Source organism: Hydra vulgaris, chromosome 05, assembly GCF_038396675.1.
Source record: "Hydra vulgaris chromosome 05, alternate assembly HydraT2T_AEP".
In the NCBI taxonomy this organism is placed as follows: Eukaryota; Metazoa; Cnidaria; class Hydrozoa; order Anthoathecata; family Hydridae; genus Hydra; species Hydra vulgaris.
The window spans coordinates 19,602,287-19,626,280 of NC_088924.1; the positions used below are offsets into that span (position 1 = coordinate 19,602,287).

The 23,994-nt window shown below is 26.4% G+C and overlaps 1 protein-coding gene across 1 annotated transcript in view; it reads right to left on the bottom strand.

The window, feature by feature from the left end:
* LOC136080234 (uncharacterized) overlaps positions 1–22,576 on the bottom strand; it is a 39,138-nt gene extending 16,562 nt beyond the window's left edge. The window contains exons 1-8 of the mRNA XM_065796849.1: positions 22,567–22,576; positions 21,346–21,468; positions 14,364–14,471; positions 7,763–8,203; positions 7,054–7,194; positions 4,563–4,685; positions 1,926–2,093; positions 1,678–1,842 (exon numbers count right to left, since the gene is read on the bottom strand). Of these exons, the coding sequence (XP_065652921.1) occupies positions 1,678–1,842; positions 1,926–2,093; positions 4,563–4,685; positions 7,054–7,194; positions 7,763–8,203; positions 14,364–14,471; positions 21,346–21,468; positions 22,567–22,576 (1,279 nt within the window). The remainder of the gene's footprint in view (positions 1–1,677; positions 1,843–1,925; positions 2,094–4,562; positions 4,686–7,053; positions 7,195–7,762; positions 8,204–14,363; positions 14,472–21,345; positions 21,469–22,566) is intronic.
* Positions 22,577–23,994: the final 1,418 nt, after the last annotated feature.

Below are 23,994 nucleotides of genomic sequence, written 5' to 3' on the forward strand. Positions count from 1 at the left end.
TTCAACAACAGTTGTAATATGTAACATAAAACCAACAAAAAAGTGACCACTAACAACAACAGTTGTAATATGTAAGGGGTCGTCCATAAAGTGGTACGCTCATATGGGGTTCTTCAAATCGCATACGAAAGCATATAGGGGGAAGGGGGAAGTGTTTAATTTAAAAGCATGTGCACACTAATTAAAAAAAAATTCCTTAGTAATTTTTGTTTTTCTAATTTATCACAATTAACAAGTAGTTATTAACAACTAAATGTTTCTGAATTATTAACAAATTAAAAAAAATAAATAAAACCATACCGTTTCATTGATGTCCATAATTTTCCAGCTAACCAATAGCAAAAATCAATTTTCTGACTAAAGGTCCTAGTTTGCCAACATAAAAGTATGTATGGTATAGAAGAGTCGAGGGTATAATGTTCCTCTATGCCACCCCTTGTACACTGGTGCTGAGTAAGATGAACTTGTATTTTAGGCAATCCCTTTTTTGAATTGGCAAAAAACAGGTTTTAGCAGTGGCTGATGGGTCAGAGCCCCGCGCATGCTTTTATTTAAAAAATATATGTCTTAATTTATACAATTTTTTTTTAAATTAAAAACTTTTTAAAATTATTAAAAAAAAAACGAAGGAGGATGGGTATTTTAAAAGTGTACATACTTTTTAAGGTGAGAAAGAGGAGAAGGAGGAGGGGAGGGGGGACATAAAAGAATGCATGGCAACAGGGGGTTAAATTTATACATTTTTGGATTACATACTTTATGGACGACCCCTAACATAAAACCAAAAAAATGTGCCTACTTAGAACAACAGTTGTAAAATGTAACATACGACCAACAAAGATCTTTTTTTTGTGCATTTATTTTGTTTTTACTTATTTATACTTAAATTTATGATTTACGTACATCATAATTTTCTGGTTTGGGCAATGAATTTCTTAATTGTCTCTTTACGGAATACAGTTGTCACATTTGAGGTGAATTACCTATTAAAGTCTTTTCTCTTTAACAAGGTCAAAAGTATTAAAATATTGTTAGACTTTAGCTCTAGTTTGCTCCAAGTTTAAAACTCTGTCCTGCCATTGCAAGGTTGCGTCTCATATTTACAAATATGCTGCTCAAGTGAGCTATCATTACAGATTCCATCAATTAAAACTCAATTTTGATCACTTGTCACTCAACAAAATCACATACTTTTACTGTAATGTTCCTTCATGCTCCAAAATTTTTTTATTTGATAACCAGATTTACCTGAACATCAAAGATTTGCAATTCTCTTTCATCTTCATATTTTCCTAACTCATTCTCATTACAGTTTTTTAAGTCTTCTACCTGCTTTCTTGCTCTTAAACTTTCTTATTTGTTTTCTGTTAACTTCCAAATTATTTAGTGGTTGCTTGCAGCCTTGTTGGAATTGAATATGTTTCTTATTTCTTATTTTTTTTTTCTTCATGTTTTTCATTAAACATGAAAACTAATTTTACTAGGACTAATGATGGTATTATTTAAAAAAAAAAATTATACATCTTTTAACATGGTTTAATAACAATGTTAAAATTTGACATTAACAAACTTTAATACTAATGCCTGATCTCATCGTGTGTTAATATATTTAATGAAAATAGTTTTTAAAAAACTATTTATTAACATTATATAAGACATATATGTAATTATTTTTACTTTTGCAAGGTCTAGATGGACAATCAACAAACTGAGTGCTGTTTTCTTTACAGTACTGACCACCATATTTTGGAGTGGAGCAACTTCGAAACCTTGACATAAAACCACCTCTACATGGCTGATTGCATAATGACCATAATGACCAGTCATACCAAAAACCATCGACTAAAAAAATCAAAAAAAAATTATTTTATCATTTCTTAAAAAAAAAAAAAAATTTTTAGATAATTAAAAAATTTAAAGCTAACCTGGACAGATTATTTCATGTTGACAGTCTTCAATGTAATAGTCAACACCAATACAACTTTTACCATTATGTGCAGGGGGTTTGTCACAACCTCTTTTGTGATATATTTTCCCACTGCCACAAGTTGTTGAACATATAGAGCTATTCCAATCACCCCAAATTCCATCTACTAAAAAAATATACTAAAATGTCAAATATAGTAAAAAGAGCATTTCAGCTTAGTGTAAATCTAAAAACTAAGAGCAAATAACGTTTGATTATTGCAACTAATAAATAGGTAAAAAAATTTTTTGAGTATCAAGTTAGCTAAAGACTGGCAGGTTATAAATAAACATGTGAAAAGATGTCACCATTTACATTGTCAATTTATACATGCATATATATACATAAATATATATATATATATATATATATATATATATATATATATATATGTATATATATATATATATATATATATATATATATATATATATATATATATATATATATATATATATATATATATATATATATATATATATATATATATATATATATATATATATATATATGAAAGTTCATGGGCACCCGTTTTTAGCAAACTTTTATACTTGTAAATGATATTTGTTTTAAGAAGTAAAGTGAAGCCAGTGAAACTAAACAAATGTCAGCAAAAACTTTATATCACAAAACTAAAAAAAAAGTCAGTGAAAATCAGACTTAAAAATTATTAAATAATTCTTTCAGTCATCGATAAAAGCAAAAACTCTCAATGTAAACAGGCTCTAAAAATCGCCAACCTAGTAAATCTCGATTCAGCATATTAAATTCTTTTGAAATTATGCTAAAACTGCTGTTCAAAAATGCGCATTTGACCACAAGCCATGCTAGAATTAAATAGTTTTAAGCGTATTTGGTAAAAAATATTAGTTCTGATTTATAAACTATACTTTTTTATAAAAAATACTTGTATTGTATCATACAAAAAATTCCCACTCCCCTTTTTATTAAAATCCCCCCGTTGATTAGATTTTGACTAAAATTCTCATCCTCTTCCTCCTTTTATTTCTATTATTTTTATTCCTCCTATTATTTTAGAAAAAAATTAAATAAGGGGGTTTACTTCGAACCGAGTAATAATTTTAAGACAATAACATAAGAAGATCAAACATTAAAAAAATTATTTATTTCTGTGGGAATCTAATAAAATTTCGAGCTTTTGCTTTAGTGGTATCCATACGCTTGCGCAAAGAATAAGAATCAAAACTATTTGGTGCTTTTTGAAATGATATTTTAATATCTTTAATGTTTCTGCAATGCTTTTTGTTTTTTTAATTTTTCTTTTAATAATAGCCCAGTACTTTTCAATAACTCTCAATTCTGGCCAGTTTGGAGAATTTTCTTTTATATGCACAAATTTCACATTTTCTTTCTATACCATTCCATAGCTAGTTTACAAAAATGAATTTAAGCTAAATCAGGCCAGAACACAGGTCTGTTATTGTGTGATTTAATGAGAGGTAAAAAGCGTTTTGGTAAACATTCTTTAACATATATTAGACCAGAAAGTGTCGGCTGAGCAATATAAGGTGCTTAATTTTTGCCACAACTGCAAATAGCTTGCCAAATCAAAGCTTTTTTAGCAAACTTGTCATGTTTTGTGTATTTATAGTTTTTCTTTTTGCTTTTCCTCTATATTTGGCAGTATAATACACAACACCAGGAATTTGTTGATGATTGTACTTGATATAAGTTTCATCGTCTTTAATAATACAGAAAGTTTTAGAAATTAAATTTGTCATACAACTTTCTGCCGCGGTTTCTTGCACTTTTTTGTTGAATTTCAAAATGGTTGGGTACTTTTTGTGCTTTGAAAGAATGTAAACCATGTTTGTTTCTAACTTTTGCAACAAAACTATGAGAAAATCTATATCTTTTTGCGCGTTCCTTTAGTGAAAGACTTATTTTTGAAACTGTTAACCAGTGTTCTAACTAGTTTTGTATCTTTGAAACCTCCCTTTATTCCACCACCAGATTTGCGTTTAATCGATTTTGTTTGAGAAAAACGTTGAATAACACGACTAACGGTGTATGGATGTATTTGCAACGATTTTGCTATCGAATTGTAGCTTCTATTAGGATTTTGTAAATATTTGTGCATAATTTTTTCTTTTACGTCTTTTTCTTTTATCATTTTTAAAATCAATTTCAACTTAAATCCAAAAACTAACATATTTTTTTGAAGCCATAACACGTTGTAAACAAAATGCAAAACAACTAAAAAGATTTTAATACAACCACTGAAAAAAAATGACGTGCTTAATCTTTCACATTTATTTCGTGTACACCCTTAAATAAAATATGGCATATAATTATGAAAATAAACATAATAAAAGAGTTTTAATTCCTTCTATTGTGTTCAATCATTTGGGTCTTTAAGTGGCAAGGAGTTTTAGCAACATTTTTTTTTATCTGGATGGTAATTATGACTGAAAAAAAACAAAGTTTTTTTTAGCAAAACTACCAATCAGATAAAGAAGCCTTAAAAATGTTATAATTATATAATTATATAATCATATAATTATATAATCATTGCATCAAAAAACAGAACTTAATTAATAGTAATAATAAATAATATATATATATAATTTACTACCAGGGCAATTTACTATACTGCAAAATCTTGTTTTTGTAATACCATTGATTCCTTTATCTAAACAACTCCGAGTTCTATACCCATCTCCACATGTTGAAGAGCAATCGCTCCATGTTGACCACTCTAAAAAAAATAGATAGATTAAAAGAATTGCATAACATTCAAAAACTATCAATCAAAATTTCTTTAAAAAAGTAAAATAAAAAACAAATTATAATAATTTAATATCATCATCATCATCATCATCATCATCATCATCATCATCATCATCATCATCATCATCATCATCATCATCATCATCATCATCATCATCATCATCATCATCATCATCATCATCATCATCATCATCATCATCATCATCATCATCATCATCATCATCATCATCATCATCATCGTTCAGCATTGCCGAATGCTGACTCTAATTCCGAGGATTGTTTATATCATAGAGATCATGTCAAAAATATAGCAGTTGAAGAAATAGAAATATGCCTTGTATAGAATGGGTAAAATCATTCCTAAAGAGAAATAAATAATTATGTGTTAGATTTGCAAGTAACATCAAATAAAAAAGGGCAAAAATATGACTGTTGCTATTGATAACTTTTTTAATAATATATTTCCAGACCTTGTTGGAGTTTCTCTGTCAAACCTTTAGATTTACAATAAAACGTGCTTAAATAATGACCTCGCTAAAAAACTAGTAATATCAAAGCAAGGATCTAAACATTCTGAAAGAATAATATTTCAACAAAGTTAAAATAATAATCTAAAAATATAATTATCCTAAAATGCATCTAGTATTGTGGTAATGCAGAAGGGGAATCATTTCTCCATACTTTGATTACAAAGCAGGTTCAATGTGGACAACTTAAACTGAAAATGGACAAAAAAGAGCATTTTATAACCGTTTTAAAAGCAGGCGGTTTGATGGTTTGAAATTAGTAAAAATTTTAAGTTTGAAGTCTCATGTCATTTAATACCAAATGACAAATTATGTTCTTAGTTTTCTAAAATTTACTAAAAATTCTATCTATTACAATTTTCATATAAAAACTTGTGCTTCTATAGAGAAAATGCTAAACTCATTCAAAGAATTAACAAAGTAATCTACAATAATATCTTTGCAAAAAAAATGCCTACATGTGAAATTCTTAAAGTGGGAATGATAGTAATGGGTTTAGGAAAGACTCCCTTTTCATTTTAAAATAATTCAATGCATAAAATTGTATGAATTAAAACAACATAAAAGAAATTAAAAGTACTATATAAAAGTACTATAACAAATTCAATTACAACATTGTAACAATATTTAAATAGCTTTAGTAAATAACATTAAAAAAAATCATACTTTTTTGAAGAACATATATTTTTTTTTGAAAAAAAGTAAGCAGGTAAATTGAAAAAAAAAAGTTAAATTTCAGTTGAAAAAAATTAAAAAAGTTCAAATTTTACTAATAAATTTTACTTTAAACAAAAAAAAAAAGATTAGTAAAATTAGAATTAAGCGACATGTCTTTCATATATGCATACATACACGCACATATATACATACATAACCATTATAGTATGGTTCAAGGTTAAACATATTTTTATATAAATAATCTTGCTAGATCACATATAAAAATTCTGTATTTTGTTTCTAAAATTGAAAGTGCATTAAAGAGTACATTTGGTAAGAAATATCAAAGAAATATATTTTAATCTATTTCAAATAGTTTGTCAATGTAATATTGATTAATACAAATATTGACAAGCACAATCAACACCTTTCATAAAAATGTTACAGTTTTTCATCGGTTCATTGCTTTGCAGTAAAATATGATTGCATTCTGCAATTTATTTTACCATGATGTAGTAAAGGAATAGATAATTTACTCTGAAAAATGAAAACAATCCTGTAAAATATAATAATATAAATATAATATACAATATATAAAAAATAACGATATGTTTAATATAACACAATAAATTGTAATATAAATAAGAAAATGAGTAAAAAATAGTATATAAGTATACAATATATAGATTATAAAGACACGTTAAATGACTAAACTTTTGACAAGCAAAACACACTTGCTATGCAAAGTAGTTGCATTTGTTTAACTAACCACTCAAACTTCTTACAACATTCATTAAATTTTTAATTGCGACTTCTTAATTTGAAATAACCTTTTAACTTAACCAAAGTCTGATATTAGAGAAATTAATAATAATAATTATATAAATAATAATAATATAAATAATAATAATAACAATAATAGCAATAATAGTAATAATTATCATTATTGTTATTGGTAATGTTATTATTTTTATTATTATTTTTGCTATTATTACTATAATAATAACATAAAGATTATTATTAATAATTTAATAATAACATTCCTAATAATAATAATAATGATAATAACATCAATAGTATTATTAATAATTTAACAAAATCAAAGATAATAATAACAGAAAAATACTAAGAATAACAATAACAGTAACATGCCTTGACATAAATCACTACTACATGAATGTGCCTCATGACTGTCACCAGTGCAATTTAACCATTGGTTACTGTTGCAAATGCGGGTTCTTTCTACAACTGATGCACTGCAGCTTGACCACTCACTCCATTGTGACCAAAATACTAAAACAAAATTGCTACAAAAATAAAAAAGGAAAAAAAAAATTATCTAAAAAAATTTCAAGTGTTTAGATTCACTTAAATAATAATGCAGTCATGGAATAAAACAGAAGTTTATTCTACCATTTAAAGTTCCAAATTTATCAGAATATTCTCAAAATTTACTCTTTTGACATAAATATAACCGTTAATAAGATCTTTTATGTGATTAAAAGTTATGTAAACTATGTTTTAAAACATGTTTGCATGTAATTAAAAACTTTATATATTAAAATGGTTAACTAGTGTATTGAGTGAATATTATTTATACAAACATGAGATAATAAAATGAAAAAATAACAAAATTAATGCACTTAAACTTTCATTAAATATTTATAAAACTAACAAATTTCAAAAATTAATTTTTCAACCTCTATGTTAAATAAAATGATGTTGTATTTAACAATTAACTTTTGAGTAACAGTTTGTTTGCTACTTAGAAAAACAACAACAGAATTTTATTTACTTATTTGCAATGATGCAAGTAAGTAAAAAAAAAAGAGAGTTAAAAAGTGAAAAAAAATTTATTTACCTTGAGTTTTACTAATAATATTTAAATTCTTAATTGATCCAGCTGTACATACATTATTATAACAATTTTTGAAAACATGCAAGTTTATATCAGTAAAAACTTTTGGCTGCAAATTACTAAATGAATATATAAGAGTTCCATTTAGATATAAACTTGTATTATAACTGGTGTCGTCGCTACTATAATTTTGAAATAGTTTAAGTGAATTCCATGCATATGCTGATATTTTTATTTGGACACTATAATTAAAACCATCAATCATCAGATATATTATACCCAACTCAATATAAGAACGAAAAGTCATTAAATCTGGTTCAAACGTCAAGATATAAACGTCGTTTGTAGTTAGCAATATATCAAAAGATATAACAAATTCATCAAAGAAAACATTAAAGGTTGCATTTGTGTACCAAGCAACAATCTCATTAAAGTATACTGAATCTATAAAAATAAAAAAAAAATAGAAATAGAAATAAAGCAGTAGAACATGATGACTTTATGAAACTTATTTAATTACTTAAAAATATAACATTTCCGGCATAGGAAAAAACAACAACAAGTCCATTTTTACAAATCTGAGAAAAAGACATTTAAAGCTTCTAATTCATCACTGCATTTGATCTTCCTAATTAAACTAAACTTTTTTAAAAATACTTATAAAATATATTATTTATCGAAATACAACAAACAAAAAATTAAGTTTAAGAGAAGCAACAATGCAAATGGACTAAGATAATCTTAAAACTATAAAAAATATGAGAAAATTCTAGAAATTAAATAGCCACTGCAAAAAAGACGATCTTAAGTCCGTTTTGTTGTTCTGATAAAGAGACGTTTAAAGTTTTAAATTTTATGACTGCTTCTGATTTTTTTGGTTAAACTACTTGTTTTCAGTTACTTATTATATGTGTTAAGTATTTTAAACCAAAAAAGTTTTTTTTGCCATAAAGTTGACTTAAGATGCGGTAGTGGTATAGTGGTAGAGCGCTCGCTTCATGAGCGAGAGGTTGCGAGTTCGATTCCCGCCACGTCCCTGGTAGTACCTCGCTCAACTTGTTTCTCCGCGCAGCGGCATTGTTCGTCAAGGTTCGTGTTTCAGAGTTAAAGAGTTGAGAGAGGGTTATAACCACAAGTAGCCTCTTCATCTGTAGTGGCCTTCTCGGCCTTGGGGAGGTGAATTATAAAAAAAAAAAAAAAAAAAAAAAAAAAAAATTAGTTTTGTTTAGCAGCAACGATGTCTCTTAATTATTTTTTTTAGGACATAAGATATTTGAATTTTAGTCATAGTTACAAAAGTTGATTCAATTTTGGTTCCATACTTTGTGAGATGACTTTTGTGCACCTAAGGAGTACTTTTAAACCAAAAAAGTCAATTTTGCAAAACATGGACTCAAGATAACATATTAAAAATCATCAACTTATTAAATCCTACTACACAAATGAAAATAATCAGCACATAGACAAAAATATAAAGATACAAAAACATAAAACTTATGAACAAATTTTTGAAAGAGCTAAAACTTTTATTTTTTAAAATTTTTAAAAATACAAAACTTTTGTTTTTGGTTTTTCAATGCATTTCCTACTGTTTTCAATATAAAGTCGAATACTCTCTTTTGAAGTATGAAGACACCAGCCTTTTACATTTTATACTGTTTTCAATGTAAAGTCAAATGTTCCGTTCTAAAGTTAACTCACACCATCCTTTTACATTTTTTTATTTATACTTACCAACTTTTTTTGATAGCAACATTAATTTCATAAAAATTAATTAACTAAACAAAATTAATTGATAAAATTAATTAGTAAAATTAAGTGATTATTAATTAATATAACTGTAAAGAGGATTTTTACTGGTAATTAGATGTTTTTAATTCGATTTTTTTCTCCTGCAAATTACGATAATTTACTGGTAACTTAATTTTTTTTATGATGTACATAGTGACTTAATTCATTATTTTTTATATATAAAAACAAATTGATGTAATTAAAATATTTTTGTTTTGCTTTGTTATTTCACCTCCTCAAGGCCGAGAAGGCCACTACAGACAAGGAAGCTACTTATTTGTGATATAATCCTCTTTCAACTCTCTAACTCCAAAACACGAACCTTGATAAACAAGGCGAATGCGCAGAGAAACGAGGTGAGCGCGGTACTACCAAGGACGTGGTGCGGATCGAGCTCGGAACCTCTCGCTTCTAATGCGAGCGCTTTACCACTACACCACCACCGTATAATATCTTTAGATAGCATATTATATTTAAATAGATGAAAGGCTATACTTGCTTTTTTCACAGAAAACCTTTTTAAAAAATATTTTTTTTGTTAATAAAACCAAACTTAAAGCTTTTTAACACTGAGAACTAAGAAAATATGTATAAATGTTAAAAAGGTTTCCCATTTGATAAGATTCCTTATGTTTTTTTATCTATACGAAAATTTTTCAAACAAATATAAGGTAATATGTTAAATAAAATAATTATATATATTTCCTTGTCAATAACATTAAAATGTTTTAGTGATTATCATTTTCCCATGATTTTTAATTCTCAAAAAATAAAGAATATCTTTGTCTTTTTCAAGAACTCTCGAGAATCTTGAAAATATAAAATATGACATATTTTTTAAAAAATGTTAAATTATACATGGTAGGTACAAAATGTACAATTTAGATACAAAATGTATACAAAAAAACATTCAAGGAAAGATATTAAAAGTAAAACATGCATTAAAATTACATCTTTATTCAAAATTAGTTATTAAAAGACGTTACATAATCAAAAAATAAAAAAAATTGAAAAACGATAATCATTAACAAACAAACACATTAAAAAAGAATTTACAAACTAGAGTTCATTTAGAAGTACAAAAAACTAAATACATGGTTAAAAATTTAAAATGAATATTAAAGTTGTTTTTTTTTATTATTATTAAATGTAAATGTGGGATTCTATGTCTTAAAAAGAAATTTCAGAAAACATAATGCATTTAATGTTTTCCTTGATAACTTATTCTTATTCTTTGTAACAAAATCACTGGAGGTGGATAATCTCATTTGTTTTGCGTTGATGCATTTTTATTGTTGGCAATGCAACGCTAAAATGATCTAAATATTTTGTACAGAAACCAGTTGTATGAAAGATACTGCTTCTTGTCTTATTGTTTTACTTGTAGGTTTGTTAATACTATCCAAATCATTAATTTTTTTAAAGTGTCTTTAATTGATAAGTTCCTTGGAGAGATAAATGTCTATAATATTATATTCTAATTCAACTTCAGCTTTAGCATAATCATTGCTGTTCACATCACTGTTCATTTCTAAGTAATTAGGTTACAATCTATTGAGTAACCTTTAATAGATAATCTAACTGAGTTCCAATAAAGTCTTTTTAACAGCATCATTTCTTCTTAAAAAGTGTTTTATCATGACTTTTATTCTATTCCATCTTATTTTGCAATCAAAAAGTAAAGCTAATTCATTAGGTTCTTTCTCAGTTACATATCTCTGTCGAACATCATTTTATTGAAAATTTTTTAAATTTCTTTACAATTTTCTGAATACCTTTATTTGTATCTTTAATTGAAATATTCAATTACATAGTTTTTCCTGTTCCTTATCCTTGTCCAAATCAGATTCATATTCTGCAAAATCATCTTTACCTTCAACAACTCTAATGCATCATCAACAACATCTAATGCTTCATCAGTATCATCATCGTTTTTATTGTCGCATTTCTTTTTTCAGTATAAAATGTTTTTATAACTGCTAGATGTAAAGCATGATTGTAACATTAGTGGATAAAAAAAGGTTACTATCTTCAGAGTCTTTGCATAATGGATGCTCCATCACTCATAGCAGCTACAATATCTAAACACAGATCAATGATTTTAAATTTTTCTTCTAATAATTTTAGCATCTATTCTGATATACCACCTTTAATATATATTAAGCCCAGATAAATTTTTGGTTTTAAGACTGGTCCATTCATCAATAGACACACTAAACTTTTTCTTTTCCATTTTTTAAACTCTTAATATTTTTTACTAGTGTCTCTTTCTTAATATAGTAATAATCCATGATTAATTGTTGCACTTCACTGAGATTTTGTGGTACCTTAAATCCTCTTGCAGCCATATTATGCGGTATCAACTCACTTTTAGCTATCTGGTTAAAAGAGACCTAACTACAGCTACCATTTTTGACATTAATTTGTCCAGACTTGCCTGTTCTATGAATGTTAAAATTATTTGATTATTAGAACTACTCAATGCTAGTTTTACTTGTTGCAAAATGTTGATGGGAATGACGTGAAATAGAGATTTTTAACTTTAGCTTATTTCAGTGTAGGCCAGTAGTTTTTAGATAATAATTGTTTGCTGCAAATGTTGCATATGGCACAATCTAATTCACATTTTTTCTCTGATAAAAAAATCGTGCTCATCAAAAATTAAATAACTAAATGGTAAGAAAAAATCTACAAGAAAGTTGAGTTTACAAAGACTTTTGTAAACTATTTTAAGAAATTTTTAATTTTTTAACAGTAATAAGCAGAATTGCTGAACATAAATAAAACAAAACATACTTTTAACCAGTTAATAGCTATAAATCAAAGAAAAATTTGTTAATACCAAAAAGTAGTTTAGACACACAAAAAATTAATATTAAAATATAACTTTAAGCATTGCAAAACATTTTAAAAACAAAAAAAAATACCCATTTTAAACATTAAAATATGTTTTGTTAAAAAACAATCCATAAGAGAAGTATTGTAGATAATATTTAATTAACAACTTTTTCATTTGTTTAGAAAAGCAACAGCACTTTTGCAATCACATTGGGCATTAACAGTTTTTGAAAAAAAGAAGCTTTCTATAGACACTAAATCAAATTTTGTAGTAGGATCATTCTCTACTTGGTCATGATTTAGAAACATGCTGTCTCTGTGAATTCTGCACAGCTGAGCAGATACTAAAAATAAACCGGAAAAATTTCTGTTAACATTTTTATACTGGCCTCTTGTTGCTTTTTGGAGATCTTTTTTTATTGTCTATTTACTTTTTCTCTGATCATTAGCTAGCATTACTTTGGTACATACCATTATCTGCAATACATTTGTTTCTGAAAAGCACATACAACTTGTTCATTTTCTTAGTTCTACATGCATTTACAACTCAATTAAATGTTCTTTTTAATGCTCCCAATATGAACCTTTAGCAAATAGACAGCATTTTCTGAAATCATCATATCATCTTCAAGCATGTTATCAAAAGATTGTTTTATTTTATTTCAACTTTGAATTAAACTCTTCAATAACTTCTAATGAAACTCTGCACTTTTCAAATTTCATGTAAATTTATATTAACAATCCTATAAAAAAACCATATAACATATAAATAATATTAATTATAAGTCATTTTAATAGCACTTATTTAACAATATTTGTTAACACAACTTTCATGAACCATAACTTACATGAACCACAACTTATATGTTGAATTATAAGTAAGCGCTTTAAGGGATTTTTAATGAATTGTGTCTTGAAAAATAGCGGGCTATTATATTATAATGTATAATGTTAAATTGCACATAATATTAAAAATTTATTATAGAAAGGATATTATATCCTTTATAGTAATATGCTCCATAATAAAAAATTTAAAAAAATTAGCGTAAAAATTTTCAATGCATTAAATGACTTGTATCTTTATAGCTAAAAGTATGATATTTGAATTCAGGGTGATTCAGAGTAAACTTCATATATTAAACAACTACCAGAGACCAACCAAAACTGAAAAATTTTGTTTATTGAATAACTACTGATTTTGTTTTTATTGTCTCAAAGATCATTTCGAATAAAAGATATCTTCATTTAGGCACAACCACCCCTTTAAGCCATTTATTTTATTGAGAGTTTATGAGTGTATTTTCAAAACCTATACTTTAATAGCTCCTTGACACTTTGATCTTTTGCTACTCAAAGTTAGAATAAATTTGATCATATTCAAATTAGGTGAGGTTTTGAGACATGATTTCTAGACAAATTTTGAGTTTGAAATAAATTTGGCTGTGTTCGTAGTGAAAAAAAGATTTTAGTTCTTAAAAACTTATAACATTCTAATATAAGTCTAGATTAACCAGAGACTTGGTGGTCAAAGATACAGAACTTGTGTTATTGAATGCTCCTAGATTAGTTTTTAACTTTTTTAACTTCATTAAAAAACGATTTTTTTCAAAGTCAACATTTTATGAAACATCGAAGCAATAACTTGTAAATTGCTTTGAATCATGGTCTCAAATTTTCAGCTTATTCTTATGAAATGATTTGAAGATGTTCCTAAAACTTTAAAGAAAATATAATAAATATTTCAAGTTGCTGATTTTACTGCATTCTTATAAAAAATGTCTCTTAATAATGAAACATCAATTATGCAAAGTTTTAAGAGTAAAAAAGTATGAAGACATTGTTAAATAACTCATACCTGACCTTTTATATGTAACCCATTTTTTTCTTCATAAAAAAAAACTAATTTCTATCCAAAACAATTTTTTTTTGATTTTCTAAAACTGTTACAAAAAAACTTAAAGAGTTTAAAGTTTACTTTCATTTTTATTCTCATTGTACTCTTCCTGCAAACATTGAAAACCACCATTTAAAGAAGAACAGGTTCCATAATATTTGCATAAATTGGGTTCACAATAGTTATAATCTAAAAAAATAATTAAACTTCTAAATGTTTATAACTTTTAAAATACAAATTTAGAAAGAATTAATAAATAAAAAGAAATTTAAAAAAGACTATTATTTATAAAATTAATGTTTACATAATAACAGCTTTATAATATAAATATTAAGTAGCATGTTTTCATAAAAAAAAGAAAAATAATTTAATACATAGTAATAATTTCAAACATGCATGCAAACACACATACAATGCTCTGTACAAAAGTTGTTCATTAACTCAATGTCTGAAAAATGCTTAGAAAATTTGATAAAATTTATGAACTATTTATAATATATTCAAAATACAAAACTTAACATATTCAGAAAATGCAACTTTTTTTATTGACAATGATTTTAACCTAAATGCATAATTTTGATGTTTATAAATGCTCATAATTACACAAAACATATAAATTGATAAAACCAAACAAAAAAAGTTAAAAAAAAAAAACTTTTTAATTTTGTATTAATTTGATAATTGTGTAATGCTTTCACTTAACTTTTTATTTAAGCACATCCCATTTGAAATTTTTTTTAAAAACTATAATAACATATAATATATAATAAAGTGACATAACATAATATAACATTTAATATTGATAACACATAACGTCAAATCTTAATTATAAATAGAAATTATAAATAAATAGTCAATTTTTAATACCATTAAATAATTGGTTTGTTAAAAATTTGTTAAATCTCTAAAACCTTTTCTTTTCTACTGTTTTTATTTCATCTTACTTCTTTGCAGTGTCATCTTTTTCTCCTTTGGCGTGTGAAAGCGCAACGATATATATTGTTAAGTAAATGGTATTTGTAAACCTGAAATAATCTTTGCTTTCACAACAAAATTATTGGTAAAGAATTAAATTTTCTTTTTATGAGTTATACTTTTTATTTTTTACTTGCTAAATTTTTAAAAATAAAAAGTTCTTTTTTTGTAGTTAAAGCCGAAATTAAAAATTTACGAAATATAAATAAAAATTTAAAAAAATGTACAACTGAATTTAGTTATTTAATCTTAATAAAAAAGTATACTCAATAATAACATTTCTTCATTGTTTATTATTGATAATTGAGTTAATTTTTTTAATGATTTCGTTCTGTGGGAATTTGATACATTGTGGTAGTTTTGATGTCTCTAATAAATAAAAAAAAATAATTTTATGATGTCAAATTCACATTAAAGTTAGTGAGTTAAGCTTTTATTTTTTTAAAACAAAGCTTGTAATTATGGAAAAAATTGCGAAGTTATAATTCCAAAGATAAATCCATACACTGTTTATAAAGTTAAGACGACATAAGTAACTGACTTATTTTAAAAATTAACATAATCGACTAATTAGCTTTTTTCTTTATTTTTAGCGAGTAAAAAATACTAGCATCTGTTACTTTTGTATTTTTTATCTATTATTCTAAAAAAATTAAATATTAGTACAGCAAAGCCAAGCTAGGCAGGAAGTACATTAAGGCTGAGACAATGTCTTATGAATAAGAACAAATCAAAAATAACAATGAAATTGAAATTGACAAAATAACAACTAGTTTTAATTATGCTGCATTCTTATCCTCAAATAGTTTAATTTTTTTAATTGAAGGGATATATTGTTATCCGGTGTTTATCATTTTATACCATGGAGGAACACGTTGAATATACTAAGTGTGATGTCTTTAACCCAAATATCTCTGAAGCATTAATCTTCACCACAATCTACACCACAATCAACAGCAGGAAAAGAATCCATAGACTCGCAGAAGTGAGGACATTCAAACAAAAGTATTTGAAAGGTGGTTTTTGATATATACTTGATATGTTTTAAATGTTGAAATCTTCATTAGATTATTTTTGTATAAATATTTTAAACTAAAACTTCTTTTTATGGATAAACTTCTATTTGTTGAAAAAATATTTATTTTTACAATATTTTGAGGGATTAATCATACCCTTGCTATAAAGTATAACAAAAACCGTTATAAAAAATAAAACCGCTATATAAAATATAAAAACGCTGTATATATTTGACATGTGATTTTATAAAATTTTTTTATAAATATACTTTATAAACATTTATTTGATGTATTTGAAGTAAACTATTTTAACTATATAGTTATTAACTGTCAAGTGAAACTCTAACATTAAACTAGCTAAAAATGACTTGCAGTTTGTGAAGAGCTATGATAATAGCCAGCAATTTTTTAATGAAAGTAAAAAAAAAAACCTCTTCATTTTCTATAATGTAAAATATTGCTTTGGTAATGTAAGATGATAATTTTTGTTTTATTTCTTTTTTTTTCAGATATTGGTAGTAGTCTGTACTAAGCTTTTCTACTCTGGTGCGTGCTGTTATAACAACTGGATTTATGTGTTTTTTTAATACCATAACTAAAAACCAAGACATTACTAAAAGTAACCAGAGCTAAAAATATTTCTTTTACTTAGAGACTTTAATCTAAATGCCAATTTCATTAATATTAGTTTGTTTGTGAATTTATAAGCTTGTTAACAATTTTTTCACCATCAATCTGACAATCCTTGTTAACATTCTTTTGCGAAATCAGCAAACCAACAATTTCACCATTTTCAGACTTTTTTTACTGAATCATAGTTTTTGGACATGTAAATGCTTGCAGCATTATACAGCTCAGAACCTTATCTAAGTGTTTATTAGATTATGCTTTAATAAACTGCATGTAAACTAGATAACAAAATTACATTTTTTCTTTCAATGTTTTCACTTTTTCAATAAGTTCTGCTATTTTTATGTATATACTTTGTTAACTTCTTGTATACAAAAGTTAGTTTGTTTATATAGTTTTGATTAAACATTAAACTCATTTATCTGCTTTTTTAATTGTTAAAAATACTTAAGATATTTTTTAATCAATAAGTAGAGTGAGATCTCAACCCTCCGATGATAAGTTTAGTAAGATCTCAATCCTCTGATAAAATTAGTGGGATCTCAATTTTCTGATGACAAGTTTGTTGAGATCTTAATCTTCTGATGATAAGTTTAGTGAGATCTCAATCCTCAAGTTCTGCTGATAAAATGAAAAAAGAAAGCTATTGCTCTGGGTGCCAGTGGATAATCCTTTTGATGATAAGTGAGTTGTTAATAGAAGGGCTACCACACTGGTAACACAATAACAGAAGTAGTTAAGACTATATCAAAATTTGAACTTGCTGTTCTCAATAAGATCTGCCATGTCTTTAGTGGTATATTCTTTTGTCTATTATATAAATGAGGTGTCTTAATTACTGTGTTAGCTAACCTGTAATTATATATTTATATCCTGTCCTTTCACATTCTTGTTAGGTCGCATCAAACAAGCTGCTCAAATAAGCTATAATCTCTAGTTCTATCAACCAAACATCATTTTTGCTGGACTGACCATTCAGCAATGTCACATTCTTTTATAGTATGTCCCTTAATACTCTCAACACTTTCATTCACTTAGTTTCTTTCCCCGCACATCAATGCTTTTGAACTTTTTTATATCTTTATGTTTTAAAACCTCTTTAAAATCCTACAACTTGGTTTTTTGTAATTTCTGATTTTCTCTTTTTATTTTTATCTTAATTTTTTTTAACAGAAAATTTAAAAAAATTTAAAAACAGTTTGACTTTCGAACAATATTTGGATTTTTAAAAATGGAACAAAGTAGTGTCTTTTATGAATTGGCTTTAAAATTATTTGTTTTTTGAAACCTAGTGTAATGATTTTTACAATACCAATTCCCTATCGACAATTATTTTTATTACTCATTTTAAATAATCATTTAAAATTGCAACACATTATTACACTATTTTTTTTAGTTGTATAACTCTCTAATGATTGCACAACTATTCCCTTAAGCGATTAATTCCACACAAGCAGTTTTTGCGCAAATGGAATAAATGCTTTAGCGCTAAACTCAGTAGTGTTAGAATAACGATAGGATAAACTACACACAGATTTAGGATAATATAATTACTTGAAATAGTTTAAAATAATAAAAAATATTGTTAAATAAAACATAATTTTTATTATGACTAACATGATTCTCTTTCCTATAGTTAAAAGTAACATAACAGTGAGGTTGAGTCGTAGATATTATTGACTTGACTAATTGAATTTATGATTATTTCAATATTTCTCTTGACAATAGATATTATTCTTATTATAAAGTTTTTATTTTATATCTTTATATATAATATACACTTTCATTCAGAGAGATGTCATCTGTTTTGGTGTTTGCAACAAAACAAAAGAATCCTGTAATTAAGAATATACAGCCGTCAGAGTTAGAAAAAGTGAGACTAGCAATAACTTGTAAGCCTTAATTTTTCAAAGGTTGGCATCAGGTCAGCAAAATAAATTTAATACAAAGGTTTTGCCATAAAACATAGAATCAAGATTGGCAATATTTTGCAGACCTTAAACACTTTAATGACGGCAGTTAGGTTAGCATTGTTGAATGCTGAGCATCCTAATTCCAAGGGCTAGGTATAGAAGGAGTTTGTAATGGCTGCAATTATGTCATTAAGTGCTCTGTTGGATTTACCACAAACTTTAGGGTTTACTTAAAATTGAAGCATGGAATTGATTGGTTTCACACTGATAAAATTCCACCAGCACAATTTGTTGCAGAAAAGAAACCTAAAACAATGGTTTCATTCAATGTAAGAGCTTAAATGATATCGTTTCTGACAAGGTCATAGACAGAAAACATGTTAGAGCTATTACCAAAAATTAGCTCATTCGTGATGCAATGAAAACAGAAGAAATCAACTTCAATAAAAAAAGAATGGGCTAATGAAAATTATTAACAGTGATTTTCGTAACACAAAAATCTAATGTTTTCAGAAATTGTTTTAAAAATTGCAAAGAGAACGAAATTTAGTGCAAGTGTACAACTGTTTGCTGCTTCTTTGGAATAAATCTGTATTTTTTTGTAATTCATCTCCGCAAAGGCAATAAGGCTACTACATATGAGGAGGCTATTTAACTGTGGTTATAACCCTCTTTCAACTCTATAAGTCCAAAACACGAACCTTGACAAACTTGGCCGCTGCGCGGAGAAACAAATTTAAGTAAAGAAAATAAAGCATATTAACTGGGATTAGTTTGGATCTCTGGTTTGCATTTCAACCATTTCTGAATTAATGGTTAAAAAAGTATCAAATTAATTGAAGAGTTTTTAATTTAAATTGAAAAAGATTGGTAGGATCAACACAAGACAGTGAGGTAACCAAATAGAACTATATGAAAATTTTTAAGAGAATTGATTAGTATAGTGTTATTTATAGCATTCACTTAGAACTAACTGACACTTTACATAAGAAAAATGCCCAAACTATTTCAAGTAAGTTAGATTCAGTCGCTTGTAATGAATATCAGGTTGACAATTTTGAAAATAATGACATAGAGGTCTTGCAAATATATTATTCAGAAATCAATTTATACTCTGTTTTAAAAAATGCACAAGATGTTGTCAAATATATCAAAAAATTGACCGTTAAAAATCATATATTTGAGTTAAAAGTAACAAATCAAATGTACCTTGACATTCAACACCATTGGAGTTCTATCCCTAAAATAATTGGTACACTGATTAAAATCAAACTTCGCCTGTTAAGAACATTAACAGAAGTAAATATGTTCAATCTGAGCAGTAAAGAGGAATTTAATGCTTTGTCAATGCTGCAAACTGCAATCAGGTCATCAGCCTTGTCCAGCTTCACTATCGTTTCAAGAAAAGTTGGATTTATTACTGAAAAAGGAAAAAATTACTTCGATTTTAACAGACAGCAACAAGCTCAAAATAGGAACATTCTTTTTCGGAAAACAGCAAAAATAACAGAAAATTTGCAAAAATTATGAGGCTCTCCTCACAATTACATCAACATCCACTTGTTTTTTTAATTTCGATTAACTTTTGAACCAACATTCAATCCACCTTTTATAAAAATCTCTGAATTTGTTTGTGTTCCTAAAAGTGATCCCCAAGTGTCAACACAAGTTGTGTTCATATCATAAATAATCCTTTAAAAATGAGTTTTATGTTAATTAAATTTTCAGGAACAAGTTAGTTTTCACGATATTAGCGAAAAACTTTATAATTTTTGAAGCCATTTGTTCCCCTTCTTAAAAGATGTTACAATTCTTTGATTTCTTTTTTTAATTTTTAATACTGGTCTGATTAATGCCTTTTTGTAGTTAACAAATGATGTCAATACAAAATAGTTCTTTCAAATAACTTATATTCGATTTATAAACATTATGCTTGAGTTAACCCTTTTGCAATTAATTTTTTTCTCAATTAAACCCCTTCCTTTTTTTCCTATTATTTCTCTTCCTCCTTCTATTTTAGAAAAAATCTAGATAATATATAAAAAAACTATATATATATATATATATATATATATATATATATATATATATATATATATATATATATATATATATATATATATATATATATACTTTTAAGAATAAGAAATTTTCTTATTTTATTAAAAAAAGATTTTATTACTTTAATTTAAGACATGTCTTGACTACATACATCTGTTAAAATTTTATAAGTAAAACAAAATTCTGCTAAAAACGTAATAAAATATGGTGGATAATTATGAAAATAAACATAATAAAAGAGTTTTAATTCCTTGTATTGTGTTCAATCATTTAGGTCTTCAAGTAGCAAGCAGTTTTGGCAATATTTTTATTTATCTGAGTGGTAATTATGCCTGAAAAATAACCCATTTTTTAAGCAAAACTTCTTATCAGAAAAAAAAGCCATTATAGTGTTATCATTATATATTCATTGCATTGAGAAACGGAACTTGTTTAATAATAATAAATAAAGTATATTTAATTTACTACCATAGCAATTTACTATATTACAAAATTCTGTTTTTGTAACACCATTGATTTTTTCATCTAAACAACTCTGAGTTTTATACCCATCTCCACATGTTGAAGAGCAATCACTCCAGTTTGACCACTCTAAAAAAAAACAGAGAGATTAAAAAAATTGCATATCATTCAAAAACTATCAATCAAAATTACTTTAAAGCAGTAAAATAAAAAACAAGTTATAATAATTTAATAATTTAATATCATCATCACTTTGCCGAATGCGGACACTAATCGCGAGGATTGTTTATATCATAGAGATCATGTCAAGAATATATAAACGTGTTCTTGGGAGTCATGGTTATTTATGATATATCTAGAAATCATTAACTAAATGTTTAAAAAATTAAGAAGTGATTGAAAATTACCAAATGCTGTTTAACCTTAAAAGTTTTAACAATAAAGAATCAACTAAAAGATTTATATAAAAAAAAATCAGGTTGTTTACAACTTCAGTTAATTGTTGAATAAGAAATTTTGCAGTTTTGTCAAGTCTTACGCAAACCATAAAGGAATATTTATTAGAAAATTTGCAGGAAATAAGCCTTGTAAAGAATGGGTAAAATCATTCCTAAAGAGAAATAAACAATTAAGTATTAGGTTTGCAAGTAACATTAAAAGGAAAAGGGCAAAAATATGACTGTTGCTATTGATAAGTTTTTTAATAATGTATCTCCTGAACTTGTTGGAATTCCTTTGTCAAACCTTTAGATTTACATTAAAACTTGTTTAAATAATGACCTTGCTACAAAACTTGTCATATCAAACAAGAATCTTAACACCCTGAGAGAATAATATTTTAACAAAGTTAAAATAATTATCTTATAAAACAATTATCCCAAAATGCAGCATCATACAACATTGTTACAATATTTAAATAGCTTTACAAAAAGCTCATACTTTTTTGAATACCATATAGTTTTTTTTTGAAAAAAAAAAAAGATGTAAATTAGAAAAAAAAAATAGTTAAATTTTTGGTTTCAAAAATATCAAACAAGTGAAAAATTTACTAATAAATTTTACTTTTAAAAAAAAAAAAAGATTGGTAAAATTAAAAATAAGCGATTTGTCTTTCCTTAATAAATTAAAATTAAGCAACATTTTTTTCCTTAATAGATTATAATTAAGCAACATGTCGTTTTTAATAAATTAAAATTAGGCGACATGTCTTTCCATACCAAATAAAACTAAGCGACATGTCTTTCCTTAACATATTTAAATTAAGCGAGATGACTTTCCTTAATAAATCAAGCAGTTATTAATAAAAATAATAACACAGAAAGTTCTTCTTGAAGGATCATTTCCTCTCAAGTAAGAGAACGCCTAAAGATAATACAAGCCTTTTCTTGTTAAAAAATAAATGTAAGAGATCATTTGCTTTTTCGTGCAACAACCTTCATTGAACACACAAGGCTAATTTAATTTTTGGTTTATTTAAAGGCTCTGCTAGGAAAATCTTGTGATCATTTTGTTTTGTTTAATATTTAAATTTGGCATTACATAATTTTTGAACAATCCCATATCATTTATCACAATCTTAATATGACATGGGATCACATATAAATGTGCATACACACACACAAACATAGATACATACATAGTCTTAATAGTATGGTTTAAGGTTAATCATATTTTTTACATAATTTTGCTACACCACGTATAAAATATCTGTATTTTTTTTCTAAATTTGAAAGTGCATTAAAAAGAACATTTGGTAAGAAATATCAAAGAAATATAGTTTATCTATTTCAAATTATTTGTCAATGTAATATAGAATAATACTACTAATATGGACAGGTACATTCAACACCTTTCATAAATATACTTAGGTTAGAGTGTGATTTCATTATAATCTATGGGGACTTTAATTTTAGCAACACATTTTATGAGTATATTGAGATTGGCGGTGGCGTGGCGACAACAACGCACGTGCTAAATGAACGACCCGGAGACATGAAATTTCAAGATTGCTTAAACGAATGCCTACTCACACAATTGATCACCTTCAAAACATATCGTAGTAACAGATTTTCAGAGCCGACAGTATTCTCTACCTAGTAATAATAGACAAACCAGATCTCTTGATAGAAAAAAAAGAAGAAGACTCGTTCGGGGACACTACAATGGGACAATCTCATGCTCTAATCACGGGTCGATTTGTTCTGAACGACAAGATAAAAGTACCATCAATCGTGCAGCCAAAGCGCTATATCTGAAGCAGAGCCGACTACGCTAATTTCTCGCTAAAATTAAGTTCAACAAATTGGAAAAGCTTATTCGAAAACTGCTCAGCTAACGAATGTTACAATCTATTCCTAGAAGTGTACGACGAACTAGCAACAGAACTCATTCCGTCAACTACCTTGCCCTTCAAGAAGAAACACGAACCATGGATAACAGACGAAGTTTTAAAAGCTATTAGAACAAAACAAGAACTTTGGAATAAATATATTGCCTCTGGTCGCCATACACATAGAGAGCTCAAAGACAAGCACAAAGAAGCATGCAGAAATGTAACCAAAACTTTGAGATTAGCAGTGTTAAAATATGAAGAGAACCTAGCTAATTTATATAAAAACGACCCTAAAAAGCTACACGCTCATATCAAAAACAAAA